The sequence below is a fragment of the Corvus hawaiiensis genome, chromosome 2 (assembly GCF_020740725.1).
Source record: "Corvus hawaiiensis isolate bCorHaw1 chromosome 2, bCorHaw1.pri.cur, whole genome shotgun sequence".
Taxonomy (NCBI): domain Eukaryota; kingdom Metazoa; phylum Chordata; class Aves; order Passeriformes; family Corvidae; genus Corvus; species Corvus hawaiiensis.
The window spans coordinates 80,106,644-80,133,382 of record NC_063214.1 but is presented as its reverse complement, the minus strand read 5'-3'; the positions used below and the strand labels follow the sequence as shown (position 1 = coordinate 80,133,382).

General features: G+C 36.0%; 1 protein-coding gene across 7 annotated transcripts in view; it reads right to left on the bottom strand.

The window, feature by feature from the left end:
- GPC5 (glypican 5) overlaps window positions 1-26,739 on the bottom strand; it is a 620,145-nt gene that overhangs the window by 55,960 nt on the left and 537,446 nt on the right. The window contains exon 9 of one of the 7 annotated variants that reach the window (XM_048295767.1): window positions 24,561-25,993. The exons of the other annotated variants lie outside the window; for them this stretch is intronic. Coding sequence (XP_048151724.1) covers window positions 25,953-25,993 — 41 coding nt within the window. The 3' untranslated portion in view covers window positions 24,561-25,952. Of the gene's footprint in view, window positions 1-24,560; window positions 25,994-26,739 lie in introns of those variants that run through there. 7 annotated transcript variants of the gene reach the window in all.

The following is a 26,739-nucleotide window of genomic DNA, read 5'->3' as shown; positions in this document are numbered from 1 at the left end:
ATTTCTTTTCCTTTTATTTGAATTGCAACTTAAATGGAGATCAGTAAAAGAAGAGTAGGCTGCAAGTGAGAAGAGTTAGACATAGGACAGGAGAAATATCCCATGGCTCTTACTGCTGTCTTTGTAGATGATTATTTGGGAAATGTAAGAAGAACAATTACTTCTGCTATTAAAAATTATCAAACTGTACCTGGAAGCCTTGAAAGGGCATGAAACTTTGCAGGTGATCAAAAGATGTGCATAGATTCAAGATCACTCCATAGAAAAATGAAGAAGGGGTGCTGCTTCATTACCAGCTATATTGAAGACTTGGTCTCTGGTCATATTTTGGAGAAATGCCCAGTAATGTTACAGAGCAGAGAAGTTCTATCTTACACAAACATCAAAGGAAAAGTAACATCTACAGGATATGAAGAGAATCCAGTGAATAGCAAGGATGCCAAGCTATCCTTCACAGGATACACACATCTGAAGAAAACCCTGAGGCAGCTAGGGCATATTGCTGCAATCCAGAAAAGATGAACAAAAAGCCAAGGAAGTCAGAACAAAAGTACCAGTCCTGAAATCTTACATCCCTTCAATACAGCGCCAGACAGCTTGAAGTGGCTTAGAAAGCAGTGTACAAGTAGTCCTGAATCAAAAAGCCTGCAGCCCTTGGCAATTGTTTCAGGAGTCTCCTGCACAGCAGGGGACATTTTCATCAACTGAGACGATCACGTCCTGGGCTCACCTCTTGGTAGGCACTGCATCACAAGGCAGACTGAGCAAAAGTCCTTGGAAAACCCCAGCATGAAGCCACTGCTGAGGTCACGTGAGTTATCCAGCTCTGGGACTGAAGACCTACGATCTGAGGGACAGAGTCCGTGGAAGTCAGCAGTGGTGACAAACACACCGTGTGTGCCATTTTTCTTCCATGGCATTAAACTGCTAACTCTGCAGAACAAGCAGAACTCTGACGACATGTTACAGTGAATTCCCACCTTTGATACATGGCAGGCAATCCAGCAAAGCACCTAGATAGCAAGAGTTCAAGGCTGGTCAAATGGTTGAGACTAAATGCCACAAGAGATGAGGGATGATAGATGTGTACAGGATTGGACTTTGCTAAAAAGTTGCTGAGGAGGAATCTTGTTGGATTTAAGAGGAGACAGCTGCATTCCAGGTGGAAGACAGGCTGTTGCTAATTGGTAGCTGTGAGTGAGGTGTTTTGGCATCTGCCAAGATGACATGTACATGTGATTGTTTCATTTATCTTTGAAAGGGACAAGATCAGGAAGAACACAGTGTGTCTACTTTGAGCATCTTCCAGTAGTCCAGGGCACACTGCATTTTGGATCTCCACAGTTTGGGCTCCACTGTGTTTTGGTTTCTCCCCTCATTCTTTACTCTCTTATGTCTGGATCCTGCTGAGCCACCCGGAGCCAGTGGGAAGTGAGGGCTCTCAGTTGTGCTCACCTGGGACCACCTGTGCTGCCCCTGCTGAGATACGGCCCCCCAGTAGGGCTTGCTGAACTTCTGCTGCTGTTTTCTAACAGTACTCCACAAAATAGTTTCTGTGTTTTCAAGAAAATATGTGCAATTTTTACATCTCCACCTGTAGACAAAAGCAGGTGGAGCAATCAATTTAATGGTTAGACATCATGGGTGGAAAACCATTTTTCATCGCTGTTGTGGCAACTTCTATTTCCTCCTGTCACAAAGCAGAAATAATAATGTTTTCATGCAAAGGGCTTAAATTAAATTAACTTTTTCAGCTGAAAAGAAAGTATTGTTTTTATCAAGAAAATAATGATTTTGACAATTGGTCAAGCAAGACATTGTCTTTTTTACTTTAAACACCATTTATTACCTGTAGAATTTAGTGGTTTCAAAAATAAAATCAGAAATACCATTTAAGTTCCCCCTGCCTCCTGCTATTCATGTTATTTTCTCTGGTGTAAGACTGACAAACCATTAAGCAATCAGTGAAAGGGCTTGTTTTCCCTTTAGAACTAAAAACAAGTTAATGAATGTGGAAATATGGGAAATCTCACCCATATTTTATTAAAGAACGTGTTAATATGTCTTCTTCAGGGATTTTGTCAGTGTGAAAATATGCAAATTCTATTACTTATAAAAGCACAAAGGGAACTTGATGTACACTGATAAAAAAATAAAGCCTTTCAGAAAATAACAGGCAACTCACTGGGGCACCACTGACCTATTCCTTTCTAACTTATTAACTGAATCTGAGGACCGTTTCAGGATTGTATTGATCGCATTTTTAAAATGACAGGTGACCTCCAAATCAGTTCACAGACCAGTGTCTCTTAGTGAAGCACAGAGCTGCTTGTCAGTGGTGCCCTCGGAACTGAAATAGACATTGATGGACAAGACCTTCAACTGGCTGTTTAAAACATGCAGATCTCCCCGATTAGACTGGCCTTTTTTGTTGGGTTTTTGTTGTCATTGCTGTTGCTTGGGAGTATTTAATGAGCCTTTATTGATGAGGTGTTTAGTGTTACAGTACATTAAAAGAATGTGTGCAATACCATAGCTAAGAATTTGTATTCACCAACTTTAAAATACAAAGGTTTTGCTGCAGCTTTATAAAAAAAATTAGCTTTAGCTATAAATATATTCTCTAGTAAAAATACTAAGTGTACAATCTTGACTCATTTCTGTTTTGAAAAAGGTTATGTGAAATTTCTGTAAGTTAAGCAGGCTGTTCTACTAAAATATAATGAGTATTTGCTACTTATGACACAACTCAGTGAGATTAGTTTTACAGGTGTCAGTATATTTGTAGTACCTCAAAATTTGCTGGAGATTTTTAGTGTTAGAAAGGTAAAAACAAATGATGATCTATCTTTTATTTAATATCTACCATATTGCTACATATGTTTATGTTTTGTGCATGTTTTATTTTAAATGCAGCAACCCTGTAAGAGAAATGCTTTCTTTAGAAAAGGTGGGGGTTACATTTATTTTCTCTGAGCCTGATTTTGTTCTTGCAGTATCTGTTGTCTACATAATACTTCATTATAAGATGTTATTCAGAAAATGAAACCTTGATCACAATTGCAGCAAGTGTTTATTAAATATGAGTGAAGGAAGGAAAAAAATCAAATTATTTATAATCATTCCTTCCTTCCTGGCTTCCTTAGCAAAGAAGTTTTCCTGGTTTTGGTTTTCCTTTAAGAGAAGAGCAAATGTTATAAATTTGTAATTGAATCTATGTTCAACCACATTAGCAATTCCTCCAGCCCACCAAGACAGTAATTTTCTAAAGTTCTTTTATTAAAAGCATTTACCTCAAAAGTATTTGTAATTTCCTCTCCAATTTTTTCCTCTTTGAATTAGATTACTCTCATCTGTGTTTCCCCCCCCCCCAAAAAAGCTAATTTAAATGGTCCTGGACCAAAAGCAGACTACTCTGTGAGGTTATAGGACATCACTTTCTATCTTGACAATTTTAATGTAGCAATAATTCTCCATGTGATTCTGCCTAATGTCAGTTACACATACCTGGTTTTTCACATTGTAAATAAATTTGAACTCTTTCAATACCTTTTTTCGCATTTAGAAGTTCAACTCTCATGGTTTCTGAGTGAAATTATTCACATTATTTGACATGAATCCCATTTATCCTTTCCCAAATCCCATATTTTTAAAAGTTTAAGTGAAGCCATAGCTGTCATATATTAACTCTCACAAAGGGGAGAATCCAATCCCAAATCTTTAAAGGTGACATTATGAGTATCATATTCTGCCCAAGGGTAGTGCAGGCCGACTTCAGACACATTTGTCTCTGTTAGGATGGACACAAGCCTCTCTCTATGCAATTTGAGCTGAAGAACCACAGCCCAGCTCAGAAGTCATACTTGCACTTATCCTGTCCCTGAGATAATGCTTCTTGCCTCCCAGTAAAGAATATACACTCTGTTGCTGTCAGTGTGTGTGGAGCGTGAACCAGACCCAGCTGAAGTTCAAGCTTGGAAAAATTTACTTTTTCTAAATGAATTCAGAGCTGCAGAAGTCAATTCAGACTATTTATTTTTCAAGCATCAGCATTAAAAATCAGTTGTTAGAAGTATCCCTAGGCCAATTGGTTAAGGTGAGCACTCTGGAAGCAGAAAAATGTGTTCTGCCGCACCTTCTCTCAGCTTGGGAGAACTTGTATTCATAGTCACTGAGAGTGTGTTAAACTGCATGTGCAGAGCCCAAATGCTTGCCTTTTCTTATTCCAGACAGGCGTCATTTCAGTCTGGGAGGAGTGGGGAACCATAAATAAGGAGCCTGATACTGACACCTGATGATTGAGGCACATTATTTACAGGATGACAGCACCAGGTCCTGGCCGTTGTGCGAGGTACTTTTGTGCAATTTCCATGGCTGTTAGTAGGTAAAAGTGATTTTGAACAGGAATGGGAAACATGACATTCCTCCTCCATATTCTTCTAGAAAATACAACCATTTCTGGGATATCTGAGCAGATTTTTTTTTTTAAGTGAGAGAAAGTCACAAGAGTATCAGAAAACATATGCTACTGTAAAGTCAACGATTCAATACCTCTGTATTATTTGCGATAACATAGTTGCATCATTAGCAATCTGTAAAAGTCTTGCTAATCTCATAATGAAAGCCCAGAAACAGATTTTTGGATGTTACAGTGGCTCTGAAATCCAAATTGCTCACAAATTCAGCAATACTAGAAGGGAAAATGTACAAGAAATAAGCTATCTCAAAATCCTTCAAGCAGTATCTGCAGTGCTGGAAAATAATTCTGTGTCATTAGAGTGCCAAAACGCTGGTCCAGCAAAAAGTCCTCTGACAAAGCCATGTGATTTTTTTTAAACCTTCATAGTAATGAGAAATTGTTGCTTTAGAATTCTAAGGGAAGTAAATCCATTAATTGTCAGGTTTCTTTCTATTATTTTCAGGGCATGGAATAGTTGGGAAATTAACTGGAAAAATAGGTTTCATTTTAAAAAAACAAACAAAGAACAAAACCAGCTTTTCATGACTGTGTTTATTTTCATGATCTCTCTGTATACAGTTTTTGAATTTGTTCTTACATTTTTTTCTTGAGCAAAGAGCTTAATGCACGTTCTTGACAGTGGTTGAGGAATTTATGCTATGGTCTGTCCCATTCTAAGGTAGTGACCAAAGAGTAAAGGCATTTAATTTTTACATAAAAACGGGAAATCACAATGGAAATTGCTAAGTAAATTAATTTTAATGGCTAGTCTATCTCTTATTACAAGTTATTCCCACAGCAGTTTTACATGTCTGTATGATATTATGTACCTTGGAGTTTTGACTCTTTGGGGGGAAGGGCTGTGCCTTAAATGAAATCCATGCAGTTATTCTCATGAGTGTAAAGTGTTAATCAAAGCTGCTGTTACTAATGACATAATAACTTCATTCTAACTAATCTTTGCAAGTGAAGGGATGCTATCTGTTGAAATGGTAAAATGCTCAGTAAAAGTACATATTCCGAAAAGTTCCTATCAACGTACAGATGCTATACAAACATGTCTAAGATATATTTATGAGATCACAATGAAACTAGGGGAAGAGACAAAGTGATTTTCTAGTTGCCTTTGTTGTGTGCCTGTGGATAAAATTTAAAAGGCCTTACTAGCCAGGAGTGTCACAAATAAAGCAGGAGTTGGGCCAAAAGGCAATCCATGGTAAGGACAAATTTTCTGGTAGGGGACTGTGGCTTCACAAGCTGACAGGACAAAAAGAATGAATAATCTAAAGTGAAACTAATAACTATTTGCCTTTTAATTTTAGAAGAAAACCTATTGAAATATCCCTTTCCTTAGGCTACAGGATAGCAACTACGGAAAAACAATGCAGAACTAAGGAGGCTGATCAAAATTTGTAGTTTCTGAGGTAGCATGCTCATACTCTTCATGTAATGAAGTAACAGCATTGTTGTACATGGTAGGGTCATCCTTCTGGGTTTTCCTTCTGGTTGTAGCCCTCATATTTACTAACCTGAAGCACACTTGTAATGAAAATGTATTTCATAAATAAATCAGGTAATTTCCCACAACAAAAACTTTGGGGTGAAATCCTACCCCTATATGTTCAACAGGAAAATCTCTATTAATCATGAAGCAGGTAGTATTTACCCTTTACCTTTTAAAAGTCTCATATTATGAAAGCATAACGAGAAGCTGTTTTACTTATGCCATTAACAGCACAAAGCTTTGATAGAGGTTTGTGCTAATACCAAGCTTTGTGTTGGCTTCACTCTTGAGGTTTCCTCCCATTTCAGTGAAATAAAATAGCCTACCTATAATAATATAACATATCCTAATTGGGATGGTGGAAAATAAAACGTGCTTCTGTTATTTCAGGGCTCCAAGCCCCTTTGAATTATTCTACAAATACAGTGGGTGCATTATTTAAATGGAGTCTGACTGTACTGAACAGTGCACTAAGCCTTTACATACCACTTTCTGTCTTCAAAGTTTTGAGCTAACATTGACTGAGTACAGTAGGTATGCTCATACATTTGTATTAAGTGAAGGAATAGCTTTACTGTCAAGGATTAGGAAGGAAAATTGTCACGGTAGTGTGAGCTTAAGGGTTCAAAATGGAGGCTCTAAAAAAGAAGATGGAAAAGTTGACTGTAGAAGAGGAAAGAAAAAAATCCAGACGAGACAGATTTTTAGATAGACTAAAAAAACGAGTGGCAAAATAAGTGCGAGAGTACTTTCAGCAAACAGGAGAAAAAATACCGTTTAGAATTTCAACATTCCTGTTCATAGCAAACCCTGCTAACATATCTGAGTGTGTTAGCTTCAATTCCCTCACCTTGTTTACACTTAGAACTAATAATGTTTGTTTGTATACTTAGCTTATTTTTATTTGGCACACCAAATGTTGTGGGTCTCATCAGGAAAATCGTTCATCACAGCTTTATTGCAGCCTCATATTGACAACCTCAAGCATTCAAAAATAGAGAATGTGGCACAAAAATCATAACATTGCCTTTAAATAGTCAAGAAATGACATAAATAGATGTGAGGTCTCTGTGTAGGTTGCCATCTCATTTCTGAGTTGTTACATTACACTTGCTCTATACATCAGGCTGTGTATTTGAAAAAAAAAAAAAAAAAGATTATTGTACTGCTTAGTCAGCAGCTGGGATTTGATGAAAATTATTTAATTTTATTCACACAATAAAATTGTGAGTATGGATAATATAGATTACTGAAAGAATTATCTTTAGTCCTGGGTATTACTTTAAGATATTGAAGGTTTTTAAAGATTAAGAAAATGTAAAAACTTCAGCTAACAGCTGGACAATCATATTTGAAAGGACCAAAATCAACATGTACTGCTAAAAGTATCTTGACCTGAAGTTACTGAATACCTATAAACAATTACATTCAGGTTATTACTGAATATTATATAATGAGATTAATTATTCTAGATAGAAATGCCACAATAATATCTATTATGTTGCACTTTCAAACTACCTCTTCTAGGATACAAAAGAGTTGGAACAAGATGTGCTAAGTGATTTAGTGATTTCCCCAATGTCCTAGTGTGTGTTTTGTTTACAGCTAGGCATCGTAACTATCAAAGCTTTTATTTTACTTTTTTTTCCTTGTACAAAACCACTACAAATATTCAGCATTAAGAGAAGATCTGAACGCATCCTGCAGACCAGGTTGTAAAATTTCTTCATCCATTTAGATTTTATAGAGTTCAATAAAATTGGTTACCGGTCATAAAATGTAAGTCCTGAATCCTCCTTTTGTGATGGAAACTGCATAGTTATGCAATGCATAGCATCGATCCATGTTAAGCATCTATCTGTTTACTTATTTTTTTGTTTAAATAGCCATATAAATGGATTCAGGTAACTAGTTATGCAGCCTATGCTAGTTAAAAAGCACTTAATGGAAATCTCTCTGGAGTCTCTGGGCGGCGCATGCTGCAACAACCTGGCAGAATTCTGAAGTCCATGAGGAACATTCACCAGACAGTGGTTTCCTGAAGGTAGCTGAAATTTTGGGGTGTGTTCTGTAAATCTGTAAGGGGCTGGCACTTAACCATTTCACAACTTGCTCCTTTCTGCTGGCAAAAATGCCAGACAGATTAAACAATCACAGACAAGCTTGCTTGTACTTGCTAGAAAAGGATGTCCTGTGCAAAGGACTGGTTCATTTGGCATGTTTCTTACCATAGTCTGACATTTTTTTCCAATGAAAACCAAAAATATCTTTTGAATTTCAGTGACTGTGCAAGCAACCGAATGTGAGGATTTCTGTTTACGAGCAAAACACAAATACCAGTTATAAACTATGCTCAAATTCTTGGTAGAAGGACCAATAAAAGAAGGGTTCTCATCTCTTTTTGGATGCACTCATCTTTTTTATGTTTTTCCTCCTTTGGCTGAACCTACCAAATGTTTCAGGTAGTACTGTGACAGCAGAGCTTGAACTTTATCTCAAGTCAGATCCTAAATAGGTGGATGTAGTTTATAAACATCTTTCATGTCTTTTGAATGTAAATATTTACTTTTATAATTTTTATATAAATTTTTAATGTATTTAAATTTATATTTAATGTAGGATGATCAGCAAATCACTAATTCTGAACAATACCGCATGTATTTACCCACAGTAAGACTTTCATTTTGATAGTAAATGCACTGGAACATTCCTCTATAATTTACTTCTATTTTCAGCCATTCTTTGAAGTACTATATGGTTATTCAATTTAGCAGCACAGAAGGCAAATACTGTAAACACCACAATCCATTTATGAAAAGTAAAAATAATTCATGGAGTTTCTAATCCAAGAAAGCAAGCTATGAGTGACCAAATGGAACTGCAGACTAAGACCTATCTACCACAGGTCATGCTGTGTTAAAGATTTACTGTAAAAAAAAAAAAAAAAGGAGGAAATAAAAAAAAAAAGAAAGGTGGTTCAAATATTAGTTACTAGTCTCCTCAAAAAATCTTCCTGCCAGGAAATTTGTCTGGGGAAGTTGAACACTTTCCCAGTTAAGCTATATGGGCACAATTCCTATCTTTTGAAATAAATCATCCATAGAAGTGTCTTTGCAGAAAAAATCTTTACTGTGATTAAAATGTAATTGCTCACTGGGAACTTGTTGCATAATTCAGTATCTGTCTCTATTATGGGAACAAACTGTATGGCTTGAGCATGCTTTTAGATGCAGATTGAGCTCTTTTCTATCTCCAAGATGAAAAGAAACCTTGGACTTCTCTGATAACTGCATTTGATTTTAGAATGAAAGAAGACAGACAAATTGGGAAAGTAAAATTTCAAGATCAAAGCTCCATCACAGAATCTTTTACAAGCCTGAGAAACAGAATACAATGGTTAGGGTGCTTTTATTCAAAGGTGTATCAAAACTGGATGTTTGATTTTAAAGACAGTTTTTCTTTATTCTTGGACTAGCACAGAGTGGATGCAACCTAGAAGTCAAAAAAACTAGATTAGAAGAGAAAAATAGCTGTGTTCAGGAAAACCTTTTGCTTGCCCATTCCTGAGGTCACTGAAGTAAACTTCAAAGGAAGGTATTCATATCCCTTATACTTTAATATATTAGTGTTGCCTTTGTAATTTATCTGCCAAAGATTATGAAGAGGCAAACCCCAGCAGTGCTCAAAGTAATTTCATTAAAAAATAAAACCCTCCCCCCAAAACCCTAGCATTGTATTAGGCTTGGTCTCAGTCTAACACCTTTATTTTCTATTCCAAGGCTTTAGAAAAGTGAAAAAAAGTGAAGGGGAAAGGTAAGGGATCTCCAATAACCCCTATTCACTTAGCTGATCCATGTCATGATTAAATCAGTGTTTAGATCACCTTAACCACTCATTTTTCCTGATATTATTTTCTTATTAAGTAGTTATAGTGAATATAAGATAATTTATTTTGTTCATATAAAAATGAAATTGAGAAATAAAATTTCAGAGAAAAAAATGGTCAAGATCCTCAGCATGTACACACTATAGAATTATGTCAATCACAGCCTTCTGGACACAGTACTCTTGTAAAATTCCCAGCTTCTCATAAATACTTTCAGACCACTAATATATAGACTAAAACCCATAACTTTGTATCTACAAAGATGATGTCACATTAGCATTATCCACGATCAGTCACAGTGGACTCTCAAAAAACCAGCTCACCAGGTGTAGTGTCTCTCCCAGAGCTCTGGGAGCTCCTGATTGACTCTCAAAAAACCAGCTCACCAGGTGTAGTGTCTCTCCCAGAGCTCTGGGAGCTCCTGATTACATAACTCACCTCCATCATATTTCAGTATTCTGAGAAAGCAAAGATGCATGAGAGAATTGGAGGTGTTTGCAGTTGCTGATTCATTTGGCCACGGGATGCGCCATAAATTGTGAAGCAGGTGGTGTTTCCTACAGGCTGATGGTTTGATGCCCAGGTATGTTGCATTGTCTTAGTCCAGATGGCAAAACACATATATCTGAGAGCAGGACATAGTCTGCTAGGCTTCGAGCAACTGGATATAATGCATTCTTGTAACTGCTGGTATCCCTCAGAGAGCAATCCAGCAGCCCTCCCAACCTAATTAATCGTGGTCATGAAGCACTGGCTGCAGCTGCAAGCACATCCAAGTATTTTCTGCACTTATCATACCTTCTGCCCTTTTTACCTTCAGTATCAGCTGCTTGACTTTTTCATCTGGGAGCTGGTAACTGGTAAGGATTGGATTATTTTAATGGTGTTGGGGTTTTTTTGAGAAAAACAGACAGAGGGTATCTGTGGTGCATGAGGGATACTCACACTGGAGTCCACAGTACTTCACAATACAAATTATATCAGTTGTTACATGGATCCAGAGGTGGTGTCCAACGGTGCTGCCTTTGCTGCCAAGGTGTGTTTGTTCATGTTTCTGAATATAAACACATGCAGGTACAGGGAGTCTTTAAGGAGACGGAGAATATATACAGCACTTAATGCCTTCTGAACAGAAAATATTTGAATTTCAGTTTCCAAGGAGAAGTCACTGAGCCTGTGTAATAGACCAGGAAAAAAGCAAGCAGGGAAATCAGCTCCCTTTACCTCCTTGATCATAGATGGGGAAGTTGAGCCATGGAATATATAGCCTCAGCATAGGAAACATGTTTCAAGCCAGCCAGAGGGAAAGAAGAAACATGAGAAATGTGGAACCATAGTGATAGGCTTCTTCCCAGAGGATTTATTTGTTCTGCTACATGTTTTCAAGGCAATTCATGGCTAGTTGTTCAGGCCATCTACTGTCAATTTTTTACAGCTGTGAAAAAACATTCTGATGTAATTATTTTGTGACTTTCCAAATGTCAGTGCTGTAAAGGAAATCCTGGGACTAGGAGAGCTTCAGAGAAAAAAATCATAGTTAATTTTGACTAAATAAAATGAATAATTTGCTTAATCAAACAGAAAACGTGTTTTACACAATGCAGAGCATGCAGCAAACGATATAAGAAATCAGAGGTTTTTTTTTTCCTAAAACAAAACTTTCATTAATTTTTACTAAATCTCAGTTTGAAGTGTACTGTTTACCAAATGTCTCCTCTTTTCTTAGTTTTACTCCTTTCCATGTAACAATAACGATTTGAGTCACAGCTGCTTCACTAGAAAAACACCCTCCATTTCAATGAAAAGGAGTAAATCTGTTTAAAAAAGCGTCAGTGTTAGATTAAACTAATCTATTTCACTCTGCACAAAAATGGCCTCGAAATTAACATGATCAGCTATGGCGTCTCAGCTGCAAGGCTGGTAACAAGCAGCTGTGAAGGATAATTTCATAAACTATTTCATCCAGAAGCCTAAGAGCATTTCTATTTGTGCCCTGACAAATTGAGAAGTCCTGTAAACTCTTAGTGCATGGGCTAGTTACAGGGAGTATGAGTTTGTTTATGTCTGTTTATAATTAACAAGCAAATCACCACAGACATGCTGTGAAAGTGGGTTGCACCTTGCAAATGATTGTGGATATTTGGATACTTAAGAGCTTGTGTGCTAAACGGCACCTGGACTCAAACAAAGAACAATTCAAGAAAGAAGAGTGTAAGTGGCAGAAAACAAGATTTTTTTTTGGTAGAGAAATGCAAAAGCACTACCAACAAAGCAAAAACTGTTAGCATAAGTAGAGTGATAGTGAGAAGCAAGAAAAGCAAAACTCAGCAAGTGATTTTCTATCAGCTGTTGAAATCTCCATTTGACTGTTGTTTGCCAACCTTGTGGTAAAATGAAGACCCAAAAAGGCATGTCTCAGTTATCGCGGGATAATTGATGTCTAACCACAGATGTCTAATGCTTTGAGATGCCTTAAGATATCCTGACTGGCTTTTCAGCTGCTCATTTCAAAGGTTGCAGAATTCCCATGACTCATGTAATTTTTGCCAGGCTTGTGTAGATATCTTAGAACTGCTGTGACATCTCAAGTGGTAGGTGACATATCCATTTAGGTAAATGAATTTAGGTATCTGAGCAGAATTCCACTCTCTGCAAGGGAATACTAGAGTGAAACTAGTAGGGAGAAATGCAAAGTAAAGACTTCTGGACTTCTCATTCAAGTAAGGATTTTACTTTGCTAAATGTTTTATTGAGTGACAGCTCAGCCCACACCAAAATTACTTGAAACAGATTTTGTATCGCCTTTTCTGGGGAAACAGTTCAGGAATCTACAGTCTATTACTGTGAGAAAATACTGCAAAACATACAAAACTAAAATGAGTCTATGATTTTCCAGCTGTGTGACAAAACACTGGTTTTTGCTTAATACATGCACAGAACAAGAGTTTCTAAAAGTTTAGTGTATGCAATTTTAAACAAATGCTAAAAAATTGAACTTCAAAACAAATAGAAGATATGACATGATTACAGCTGTCTTACAGATAAAAGAAGCCGTGACATGCACATGGTCCCCTCTTAATAGGCTACTAAATTGTTTATCCTAAGATGACAATTCTACTTTTAATACAAAAAGTAGACCTTACAGGGGGGTGACTAAAAGTTATATTAGAACCGGAAAAAATTAGTTAGGAAATGCAAATAATCATATAGCCGAACTTCTCGCCACATGCTACAGTCAGATATCCTTAAATCATTTTCCTGGGTGACTTGCCTAATGATGGAGGCAGTACAACCTCCCCAGCCACCTATTCCAGTGTTCTTACAATTAAAAGTTGTGTTTAATTGTTTTTCCTAAAATATCTTTCTTTTCTATTTGCTATTTATATGGGAACAGAATATCCCCTCCCTCTTAGCTTGTTCCCTCCTCAATGAGATAATTAATTTTTCCCAATACTGTGGTGCTTACAAAGCAACCATGACTTTAACAAGCACACGTTACCATTCACTTTGAAGAGAAGTACTGACTCTATCTACTCAAATGCAGTCTTCACTGCAAACATTGAACCCATTACACCACTTCAAGTTATGAGACAACTAGTACAAGTACAGAGAAATTAGTAGTAATATTCTCCTAGATGAATGACTAACAACATTATTAATGGTGTTCAGGAATTATTTTGTCAGTAAGCAAATCATAGCTTTAAACAATTTTGTATTCAGTACTTGTACCAGTGGATATCCATAGTGGTAAATGACCTTTACCATCCTTCAAACTTGATGAGAAAATTTTGAAAGAAATACCTATACTTAGAGGATAGCTGTATTATTTTAGAAAACATTAGTCTTGTAACTGGATGATTCAATACATATATTTTAAACCAGTTGAGACACATTGGATTGAAGCCTTGAATGCCATGTAATTATCAACTATTGTTGTACAACATTTTGTCTTGAGAACCGAAGGTTCCGATCTATTTAAATGTTGCTGTAACAGCAGGACACTGCATAGAAAAAACAGCATTTTCCCAGAATATAAGGTATTGTAAAAATCACAATGAAAGCTATGTTTGAAAAGGGATAAGTCAACAAAGCTTTTCCAGAAGGAGACCTTCCTAAAAAATCATCTAAACAAATATTAGCCTCATACATTTTAAACTTCAGGGTATCCTAGAACGGATAATAAAAACCCACAAAATACACAAAACCAAACCAAACAGAAAAACCTCTAATTATATCAGTCACACCAGATAAAATATTTGGAAACAAACCATAAAATAAGCAGTCATTTTCCTAATAATAGGCACTCAAGTTAAGTCCCTCTTTCTCCTAGTATGTGTTGTTCAGCATACTCATTAATTATCCAAAAGAGAGGGTAAGTAGTGAGAATAAAATTTGCTGACAACTTTAAATTATTCAGGATCATAAACATAAAAAAATACTGTAAAGACATGCAGAAGGATGTCAAAATATTGACTGACTATGTAATAAAGTGGCAAATGAAATTCAGTGTTGATTAGCGCAAATTAGCACACATAGGAAAACAAGCCAAACTATATACAATGGCTGATTCTAACCAGCTACTGCCAGAGAGGTCTGGGAGCTATGATTTACTAAAAATGGTTATATGAATATTTTGTTTTCATGTTCATTGTTTAAAAAAAATGAAATTTTAAGAACTATTGGATAATAAACATAAAAGCAGCTGAAATAACCCTTCTATAATAATTTTTTGAATCCTGAATATATGGACTTCTGACTCCTCCTTGTGCAAAGGGTACAGTAGAACTCATAGGGGTAGAGAAAATAAACCAGTTTTATTAAAGATTTCTACAGAGTGATTTCTGTGCAAAGAGAAATTAAATATACTAGATCTCATTGAAGGAAGGAGCTGGAGAATAATGTGAAATAAAATCACTCACATGAGAAATTAAATTGGAAGTCCTTATTTGGCTGATGAAATAGGATCAACATGATTTTTGACATGATAGTAGACTTTAAAAAATATATATATATACATAAACTGTTGCACTCATCGAGATGTTAAGTAATTATTAAGCCCATGAAAGGAAAGCACATTATCAACAATAAAATATTAAGAGACAACATTGGACTGTTTCAGATCACCAGAGATGCAGACTGTTTCATGCAGGCAAGCATCACTGTACATTCTGGTCCTTCATAGTTGGCTAAACTTTGCATAGGGGACCCTTTCAAGAGATAGTTACTAGAGTAGATGGGCAAGGCTGTGAACTCAGTGGTACTCCTGTTGAAACTCTTATATTCTCATATCTGCATTCCGAAAATGATTAAATGATGGCCATGGTAGGATTGGACCAAAGCTCCATCCACAGAACTTTCATTCTTTGAGGAAGAAGTTTCAGGGGAGGGAAATGATGATGAAGAGACCACTTTTGGTTCATCTGTTTTGTCACAACTCTGGGCAGATCCAGCTCTCTGGAAGGCCTTAGAGGAGTGAAAGGCAGCTCTGTTCAGTGTCAATTTCTGCTTCCCTGTTTTATGCTTTTCCTCGCTTGATCATCATGCCTTTTCCATTTTAGGGCACAATTGATTTTAAGTTGCCTTCACATCCCAGTACCCTGGTCTGAAAGCATATCTAGCACATCTGAGGCCAGCTATAGAGCATTAGGACATCCTCCAACATCCATGCCAGTGCTTAGACTCGGAGTGTTGCACAGCCTCACACTGCTGGCCACATGTAATGGGAGCAGAGCCCTCAATAAAAGGCTTTACTAGCTCTCTTTTTGAACACAAGGGAAAATACCAAAGTGCTTTGGCTGCAAAAGTTTCTCCTTTTGGGAAAGATACCAGAATGCATGTTAGAGATTGGATGTAATGACCTCTTTTTCTTTGGAGGATGACAGGGTTTGCAGAAAGCAGACAATTACAGCCTGCCCACTGGAAACCTCCCAAATTACAGCAGCAATGATTTTGTAGCAAACACAACAGAAAGCTGACTGCAAACATAGAGAGAAGCTTCTTGTATTTTCAGTGCTGGTTATTTTAACAAAAAGCTGAGATTTTTTTCAGAAAGAATGAGTCCTCTCACATTATTAACCAGCCGGTGGTACATACAGGAGCACTGCAGTCCAGGAATGGGGAGACAAATGTAGTCTTTCTTGCTCTGTAAGAACAACTGATGGATCTTTCTTAATGCCTGAATTTAAACTGGAAAAATATCTTAATTCAAAATTGCTTTCACAGTCCTTATAACAGGCAGAAACCAGAACAGGAAGCTTTACTTTTGCTTCTGTTTTAAATCTACCAATTAATTCCTCTATTTCACTGACTCAATTTTGTTATGTTTATTATACAAACACTGTTTTACTTCAACATTAATGATGTTCCATTTTCCCACTTTTCCATTTTAGGATTTTTTTCTATATATGTTTGACTGTATAAATAAATACATGGATATATAAAATGAAACATACACAAATGAAACTCCAGATAGTGCATCCATGCTTTTATTTTATAAATGTTCTACTTTGGAATACGTCTTCAACAGAGCTGCTGTAGAGAGTTGGCCTTGTATTGGATGAGCTGAATGTAGAGACTAAATTCTATTACTTGTCTATTTCAAAGATGAAAATTCCTGGGAAAGTACCTAAAATAATCCCTCTTTTTTGGATTACATCTATCTTGGTAGACACCAGGACTTAGGAAATATGTCCCTTTGGAACAAACAGTTCCTTAAGGACAATATCATCTAAACTTACAGTAATTTTGCACTGAGGCTTGGTGCAAGAGTTTCATGTGACGTTTCAATTTGGACCAATCTTTTTATAGTCTTACTGGCAAAAAAAGTAGAGAAAGACACCCTGGAGTGGAAATATAAAAAACTGTTGCTCTGTGAGCCAGTTTTCATTGACATAGAAGCTGTACAAGCAACATACTCATTGACATGTTCGTAGGCTGGTGTAGTGCCCAGGTAATGTTGGATTCAGTGTGTTTACCAGGGTGCAGCCACCACACATTTAAGGTGCTTGCCGCTAAGTCTACCTTGTAACACTGAGCCTAACAAATTCAATCAGGTCTGTGTTAGCTCAGCTGCTCTTGCACTGCTCTCTGTTATGCAGTGTGAGCATGGATGATGTTTCTTCCCAACAAACTAGAATTACTTGTTTTTAGAATAAAAGGCAATGTACTTTCACATTCTTGGGGTTTTGCACCATCTTGTATTTATGCTTATGTTCCAACTTTATGTACTACCATAAAACCTGTTTGTGTTATGAACCTTTTTTTCACACCAAGTTTCTTTTTTATACATCATTGATGATGCTCCTCCAATAGGAAAAGTTTTTTTTTTTAGCTTTTCTAAATGTTACAATATGAAACTGGTTCAGTTATTCTATGCTTAATATACTCTTAGTTCAGCTATGCGTGCAGTATTTCTGTAATTGAATCTACTGTACTGATAGGGCAGTAGCAAACCACAAACACTATATAGAGCATAACACAAGAATAATATGTCAAACAAATTGTGTGGAGAAGTGTTCTTCTCATATAATATGAAAAAAAAGAGGACAGAAATATTAAGAGGAAAATCAATATATCTTCAACACCAAAAGCCAATTATTTGAGGAAGGTGATACTTTATGTAGTTAATCCTTTATCTCTACTCTTCTATACTGTTACAACAGCTTGGGCAATATTACACATTCATGACAAAAAACAGTTAAGCCCAGGGAGGTGCATAAACTCTTATTTTTTTGCCTCATATAACACAAGTACTGTCGCTCAGAACATGATCATATATAAACCCTCTTCTAGGGACAGCAGCTCTATGTCCAAATATAAAGAGCCTGATATTTCTATCTCCTTAGTTCTCCAGGTTCTATAATCATGACCATCTCACTTTTTATTAAAATAAATACCTAACTTTCATGTGACACAAAATCCCTTACATCAGTAGGATGCTTTAATGAGAATTGTTTTCACGCTAAAGTTTGTGAGAACTTAATCCACGGTTATAGTATACTATATTGTCAGGTTAACAGTTCCTGTATGTTCCCTTTGTTGTCTATTTAGCTTTTTAGTTTGTCATTAGTCATTAGAAACTAAAGCTACTGCTGTATTTTAATTTGAATACAAGCCCCTGTGCTGATACAGTCATTGGAAGCCAAACTTTGTCTCAAGAGAAATTTTTCAGTTGAGTTGCTTGCAAAGCTCTCATTTATTTCTGATGATGTAGAATGGTACATGCATAACAAAACTTTGAATGAATGAAAAAAAAGGATAATCTTATCACACTGATAATTTAAATTAATAAAATGGAAAACTCCTAGTCCATGAACTACTGTTGCCCCCAAAGGGCAAGATATTCCTGTTATTTGGAAGAAAAATGAAAAAGTGTAGCACACCTTCATGTACATTCTCCATCAAAAAGGCACTAAAACTCAGACAATTAATTTGATACTGTTTTTTAACATTATTTTGAATCAAATGTGGAGTAGACAGTCACATCTATGACTTGTCAAATTCTCTAGCAAAGCTTTTCAAAAGTTTTCAGAAAAAAGAGCCATCCCTTTTTCTCAAAATAATGATAGATGGAAAGTAGAATTTTTAGAAAATAATGCCTTGGAAGAAGATCCAATTTCTTGAGCAAGATGTAAATCTATACAGCTGTTCCCTCTTTAAACCTTGGCAGCATGCAGTGGTTCACTATACTTGACCAACTAAAGCAGTGGAGTGTGAGTAAAAATACCGATAAACTTTGTGGCTAATCCTTACTCAAAGTGGACTGTACCTCCTTTTAAAGCAGAACTAGTGAATTCCATATACTCATCTTCTTTGGTATTTTCAATGCTATTGATTTACAGGGTACATTAATTTCTTGAGAAAAACTCTCTGTGACTATCTCACTCTAGCTGACTGTGAACTATTAAAAGGTGCTTATCAGAGTTTCATGGGGAATAGCGCTGGAGGTTAACTTCATGTAATGCTCTGATAAGTCCTGAAATGGTAGAATTTTGGCTTGTCTTTCAACCAAGTATTAAGTAAGCTGGCATTAAAAAACAAGATTTAAACAGCTCTATGCCCAAGTCTGATTCATCATTGACCTCACATATAAATGCACAGCAGAGGGTGAGTAAACAGTATATACTCCACTCTGTTTGCTTGTGCAGCAGACATTTCAAATGGCAGTGTCCAGTGTCTTAGTGCAAGGTATTATTGCTTGTTTGCTGAAAGAAAAGAAGATTCTATAAAAGGAGATAAAAGGAAAAGGGAATTGGCTCATGATGCTATATTTTCCCTTAGTCCATGGGAGAGACACAAAAGGGTGTCAGCCTTCCTGGTGCTCAAGGCATTCCAGCAGAGATCATGGCACACAAACCTGGAAGAACCCGAGCTTATAAACTGAATTCCTTCAATCACAGTGAGATGGCTGACTGTTTTATGTCCAATAAACTGTGACACAATTTCCTGCCTTTATTTTCCAATGTGATAACAGGTTTTTCATAATGCACCACATAGTGTTAGTGCAGTCTCTACCACTGTGTTCTGTATTTTGCATCCTGGAAAAGACTCTGGCAAATGGAAGCTAAGCAAACAAGCAAACAAAACCTCTTTTTATCCTCTGTTCTTCTTCCTTTAATAGAACATAAATGCCACCTTTTATTCAAGAAAACAAAACAACACTGTCACTAGAAGATGCTGTCTGTCGTAAAGCTCATGGTGTTTGAGCTGAGCAAAAAGACAATTAAAGCCAATAAAGTAGAAAAGGAAACCACGGGGAAATTTAACATGAAAGTAAAAAGGGTTTCAGAATCCTGAATATCAGATTTTTAATGTAGTTCTTTCTCTCTTCAGGGGAATAAAGTTAGTTATATAAAACATTTACACAATATTCTGAAGTTCCTCTCTGTAAAGATACATTAATTGCAAGTGTCTGACTCAGTACAGAAATATCTGAGTCTATCAGAAATGTCTAAAACTGAGCTTAGCTTTGGCAGCATAATTTCAGAGTTATTATCTATTAATGGAAACAAAAATAGTAAATGAAAATTGATTGTTGATTCCATGATCAGTGCAGCCTCCTCTAACAAAAAACCACAACTTCATCAAAGATGGTTCTTATTTGAAATGCCTACATGAATCTCTTCTCAGGACTGCCAGGTATTGCACTTGTCATGAAGAATTAAATAGCAACATACAGTGTTCTTGTTGAAATAACCTGTGGATGTGATAATAGAAATATACAGGTGAGGTGAAGTTGCAGATAAGAGTTACAGTAAATCAATGAAGCTTTAAAACTCAAAAAAACTGTCTAAACTTGTAAGATGTGGCTCCAGTAGAAACTATTCAGTGGCACATTGTAGAGCAAAGCTCCAAGTTCATCGAGATAAATGAGCAAAAGGTGGTGCTGGACCAACAGACTCAATTGCTTTGCCTAACCAAAGATGCCTAGAGCTGTTTGGGCTACCCTGGGCTATCCTCCTAGACCCTGAGTTGCAACTCCAGAAGGACAAAGGCCATCCCTGTATCATATCTGCCACCCCTTTGTGGTGTCCAGGATGCCTTAAGCGATGTCAAATAGCATCAGATTCCTCTGTGTGGTCAATTGACACTTTCATTGTTCAGAGTACATTTTAATATGTGCAGTATCAGTTTGTATTTCTTAGTCTTTATATGATACCATAGAAAACTTGATTTTATTTCTTCTTCTTGACTGGTTCCCTCTTCTTTCTGGCTGGTACTACATTAAGAATTAAATAATAAAGGAACAGAAGCTTGAAAACAGAACAAATCACTCAACAAAAAATATTAGTTAAGTAGGTCAGACCAAAGTTCACATAGTGTTTTATAAGAACCAAAGTTCATTATCGTTCATCTGATAATGGTTTATAGATGAAGTTTAGGAAAAGAATTGAAAGTGTGATACTTTTTTTTCAGGCCATTTTCCCACCTTTAAACAATCTCCACTACAGGGACTTCCTGAAGCATAAGTGATATCTTTGTGTTGATACATTTTTCATCCACAGCTATCAGAGGTCAACCCATCATTTATTCCAAGTGAGTGACTTGATTGCTTGCAGGGAGTTTATTGACAAGAAAGTAAAAGTTGCTGTTATGGTTGAGAATGAAGTAATTGGGCAGTGCATGTGATTTACCGGTTTCTGAATAATTCCTCTAGAGAAAAAATAAGTAAATAGATTTTCCTCTTTCTGAACATAATGAGCTCACACACAATGTGGCTTGGAATGTGTAATTTCAAATATCAAGATGAAATGGTAGCAAAATGTTCTTTGTACTGGTTTCACAATCAAAAGTAGGATGAGTTGCATTTTATCAAAAGGAACTCCAATGTCAACAACAAGAATGACAATATTTGTTCAAGTGTGGCCCAGAAGAGAAAAATTTCAAAAAATAATTTGAAGGTGTTATACAATGTAGCTGAAAGACAAATTTGTAGTGAGACACAGCTTCTTTTTTTCATTGTGTCAGAACAAAGTTGCCTGTTTATTAAGGAAAGATATGTCAAAAGAGGATCTAAATCCAGGTCCAGTTCTGCCCCACAGAATACATCAATCTCTTGGAACTCATATGAAGTGATATTATGTGATAAACTCTTTTATGTATAATCTACAGAATCATCTAGCAAAATCGCTCCCTTTTTTATCATATATTATGGGGTTTACTAATTACACACATTTTTTACATTGAGAATCTTAAATCCTTAAGAACACATGTTATAAAAAGTTTATGACTTCCATGTAAGTAAGGGAAAAAATCTGTTAGTTCGTTTTAGTTGAATCCCTTTGTTCATGCACAAAATCTCACTTTTCCACTTCTTTCCCCAAGGAGAAGCCTAATGTGTAGCTTTTACCAATCTAGCTTCCTCTCTGTCATTAAAGCTGAAAGGAAGAATAAGACGAAGAAGGTACACTGTGCTTTTCCATAACCATGAACTGGTGTATTGTTTCTTCCATATGGCTTACAGCCCTATCTCAGGAACATATACACTGGATTGACCCCTGGATGACCTAAGATTAAACTGTTACAGGAAAAAAAACAAGTAACAAGGGGCAGCTTAAAGCTAAGTGTGCTCCAGGCAGGGAGATAGAGAGCCTGGTTGCACATGTAGTGGAAATAAGCTGGCTGAATAAACCTTCCACGGAGCAAACTGATGGCACCTTTCCCTCCCCTTGCAGCCAATCACATAAACTCCATCATTCCTGTGGACGCTGCACTCGTAAGCAAATGAGCTCTTGAAATGTTTCAGGGTTTTTACTGATAGAAATTTCTTAGAATATTTATCTAGAGAATATGCACTCTGTTTTAAATGCTCTCCTGGAAAACAGCACAAAACCATCATGGGTTTTGCTCCAGACCTTGCTACCTTGCTTTCAGTGACAAATGACTAAGAAGACAGGACAAGTCCTTGAAAGTGTCACCAGAGAACAATGATTAAATTTCAGGACCTCTATGCTTAAAATAAATGTCATGGAAAGAAAATTTTTACTGTTGGATTTTAGTGTATAACAAATCATGTACCAGCATATTTTGGGGCACATAGAATGTGTCTAGATGCCCCTCAGAGTTGCAGCTTAGGACAAGAATGTGACTTTGCTTGTGGTCCGGGTTTTTATTTTTTCTTTTAAAAATTTGATTGTTTCAAAGTATGAATTATTTCTTTGCTTATCTCTTTATTTTGAATACTTTCACCTTTTTTTTTAAATTTTATTTTTCTCCTAGATTCCTACCCTCCCTTTATTTCTCTATGTCTTCTTTTTCTTTTCTTTTTGATGCTCAAAAACAACATGAAGTGAAGCTGGTACAGAAAAGTAGAAAAAAATATTTTCAGGCTTAAAAAAATAACTAATTTAACTATTTTTGGTTATTTTTATTCCTGGATTACAATACACCTAATTTTTGTAGCAAGCTATAGTAGTCACTGTTCCATTTTTCTATCTCTTATGGTGTGGAAGTTTTGTTGTGCTACAATGTCTTTGGAAATAGATAAAGTTCTTAAGCCTCTATCTTTCAAAAACCTGAAAGTATACAAGGATAATCTGAATTCATGACCACTGTATTTGATATATTATTCTGTAGACCATAGTAGTTCAGGATCCTCTTCCCCTTCTTTTAAGAGAACAGCAATCTCTAGGAGATGGGACAGAGAGTAAAGGGAAAACTTGAGCCAACACTCTCTGTCTGAAATACAGTGGATATTGAACCTGTAAATTAAATGCTGACAACATGGAAAAGAATGGAAAAACTCTATCTGATTTCAGCAGAGTGGAATTTTATCACCGCTTTAATGAGACAAGAGAATTACATGAAGCACATCCTTTTTCTTTTAACAAAGGCAGGCTTCAGGCTCAGTTTTACATATCAATCTTTAATGTATCCTTGTTTTATCATCTTAGAGTATGTTCCACTGATGGCAGTTCTGAAAAGGAGCCTAAAATATTGTGTGGATCATAAAATGTGAGAGAAAAGTAATATTTGAATTTAAAAAAAACCCTAATTTTTTACCAAATTTCTATTCCCACCTTTTTTTCTTATATCTCTGATCTTGATAGTAAACTATATTTATTTTGTGATAGCTTCCAAATAGGAAGTAAATAAGCATGAATGACAGTGAGTTTAAGGAACATTCTCCTATGCCACTTGATTTTCATATTACAGCAGCAAAGGGATTCTACCAACTCACACAATATATTTTTTCTTTGTCCATTTTTTTAAACAAACTTGCACAATGTTGTCATCCTTCATAGTATTGTTATAATTTTTTAATAGCTAGTGTTTTACATAAATATCTAGCTTTTGAAAGTGATGATTATGTAAATAATTTCAGATTTCATTATAAAGCATATCTAGTGTCTAATCTTTACAGCTCTGAAGACCTAAGTAGCCCCCACCTTACAAGGAAGTATTAGAGCCTTTTGATAGCTTTCAAATATCTTGATTTTTAGACATTTGAGAGCAGGAATTATGAACCTTTGGTCAGTCTTCCCCTATATCATAAGATTTATTTCAGTTGCACTCTGACTTAATTCTTCATTCCTGTATGCTTTTTTTTCTATGCTTATTCATTCTTTTTTTTCCTCCCTATGCCATTTTCCTTTAGTAACACTTCGAAAACTTGACGGGGTGCCAATATCTACTTCCAGAGAATTATTCATCTTACATTCATACTGACGTTAGTAAGATATGGATCATGTCATGTGAGATGACCGTTCAGAGAGAATGGGAACATCCAAACAACTCCTTGTTCCTTTCTGTGTTATCAGCTTATTGGTACTCCAGCTTCATTGCTCGAAGGAGATACTTTTTCTAATTTTCAGGATGTCTTGTACTTCAAGAGTGATTAGAGCTTCTCTAACCAATAAGCTAGTAAGCTGTTATCTGTTCTTTTAAATTAATGATCACAGACTTTATTCCCTACAGAAACATGATTAAATGTACATAGCAAATGAGGATTAATAGGTAAAACTTTAAAACTTAGGGTTAAAAAAAGTAATGATAATAAATTAAACAAAAAAATTTTAAAAATCTGTTGTACTTTGTTCTCAGTTGTCTGTGTTTATAAATCAACAGAAAGAAAAAAGAAATTCAGTAGAAGTGAATTTGCAATACACAGTATTACACCAGAATCATCGTACTGTAGATTTTATTGGCAATAAAAAGGGAATAAAGCTCAATAAAAAGGAAAATGTGTTAAAAAAATAAAACCTTATGAGATTTTTTCTGTGTGCTATCTTATGCAGTAGCACTAGAATTTTCATTTCTAGACAGCTAGAATGAGTAAAGAAAATTTCATTTTCTTGTAGGTCAACACTTTTTTGTCATTATGTTTTTCTGGTTTTATATGATATCTCCTAGCAATTTTACTAGTTGGAATATCTAGACTATTATGTAGAAAGGGCTTCTGTTTTGTCAAATAATATACTTAAGGAAACAAAGGAGCAATCTCTCGTTCCTATTATAAGTGCATACATACTACACACACACACATATATATACACACGTATGTATGTATATGTATATATATATACAAATGTGTATAAACACAGATGCTCTTTTTTCAATGGAATTTCAAGGCATTGTTCTGGGAAGATTGTTTTCTTTACCCTTGACTTGTGTTAAATATTCCACTCAGGTTATGGAAAATGGTTGTCTGATTGCTTGCCCTATTTTTCTTTGCCAGAACAGATAGACTATGCTTATCTATTAAAAGCACTCCGGAGCTACATTAAGCTTGGATACCTGTGGAGCTTGTCAGCACAGGTTCTCACACAGGTCACTGGTTGCTGGGGCAGCCACAAGAACAGAATAACAAGCACTATTTGATATGGGAAACACACATCTGTGTCTTTTTCTTATCAGCATACTGATGAGAAATCCTTTGGATAATGAAATAGAAAAGCTCTCTAGGTAATTTTGGTGCTTTTTTTTTTTTTTTTTTCACTTTTCTAACTCTTGTTGTCTCTGATGCAACTATTTGTATTCTTGAAACACAGAAAAATTAAAAACCTTTGTAGTGGTTGGGATACTTATGCATCACTTCCAGTTCTTGGAGAGATGTTTCAGTTCAGAAAAGAGCTCACAAACACAGATAAGTAGTTGGCCACCTGAAAAAACAGAATGTTTGGAAATAAGATCCATCAGAGATGATTTGGCATAAAAATATTATACTAAGACTATGATTTTAGGGATTGTGTTCTGTAGTGCAGGCATAGGTGTCCACCAGCTTGGGATCTCTGAGGAAGCTGTTTATATATCTACAAAATTCTGAGCTGGGAGCCATAGGAGACCTACAGTTTTCTAGAGATGAAAACTAGGTGGGACAACCCTCAACATGTAAAAATGCACAAGACACTTATATTCAAGAAAATAACTTGCACTCCATTAAGTTTCGCTTTTTGTTATTGTATTGCTATTTAATGTCTTAACCCTGGGCTCAATTCAGGTGCCCACGTAGAGGTGATGGTTAAAGGTGAGATTCCCAGCGATAGCCTGCCCAGCCTTAGATGGTCTCTGGTGGTGGCAGCTTCTCATACAGCTCCTATGTCACATCTGATAAACCTATGCAGCTGTCCCACCTTCCCTGGAGCATCTCAGATTTTACCAGATACTTATTTATGGACGCCTGCTTCAAGTCTCTGTGTACTCATATCTATAAGTTAGAGAAAAAAACATAGAGAAAAAACACATTGTAAAGATACTGGTAATTTTTTTCAATATTGCGTAAGAAGATACTCTTTGCCTTTCTGAACCATTCTTGCATAATAATAGGTGCCAGGAGTTGCACTCAATTCCCATGATTCTGGAGCTTCCAGATTCCTTTTTAACTGAATGCCTTTATTACTCTTTTGTACAGAAAATCTACCAGGACAGCCAGAACTGCTGTATTCTCATGCAAAGACCAGTGTACATGATGTTTCTATTTTCAGGGTATACTTGAAATACCATAATGTTTTTGTTTCATATATGCCTGCTGTTTTAAACCCTTGACCTTTTAAAGTAAAAAATAGCTATAAATTCACCCATTAATGTATTTTCTGGCACTTTCCTTTTACCATGGAACTCTTACTTCCACACTGTTCAAGTTTCAGAGTGTACCAGAATTTACTGTAGATAAATATTTATCTGTATAGCTATAAACCGTAGCAGATGTGCTATCAGTTTATGCTGCATAACCCAGGTCTCAGACAATTGCCTAAAACAGATTCAGTAACTTGCCAGAATACATCATGCAGTGCCTGGTTATTGTCTGAATGACATTCCTTCATTTTATGTGTCTGTTTGATTCATTAAAAATTTTTAAGGAAGGATTTCACAAACTAGAATTCCATTAAGCAGATAATGAAAAAATTATCATAAAATAGCAGGAAGTGAAATTTCATTATCCTAATTTTGTAT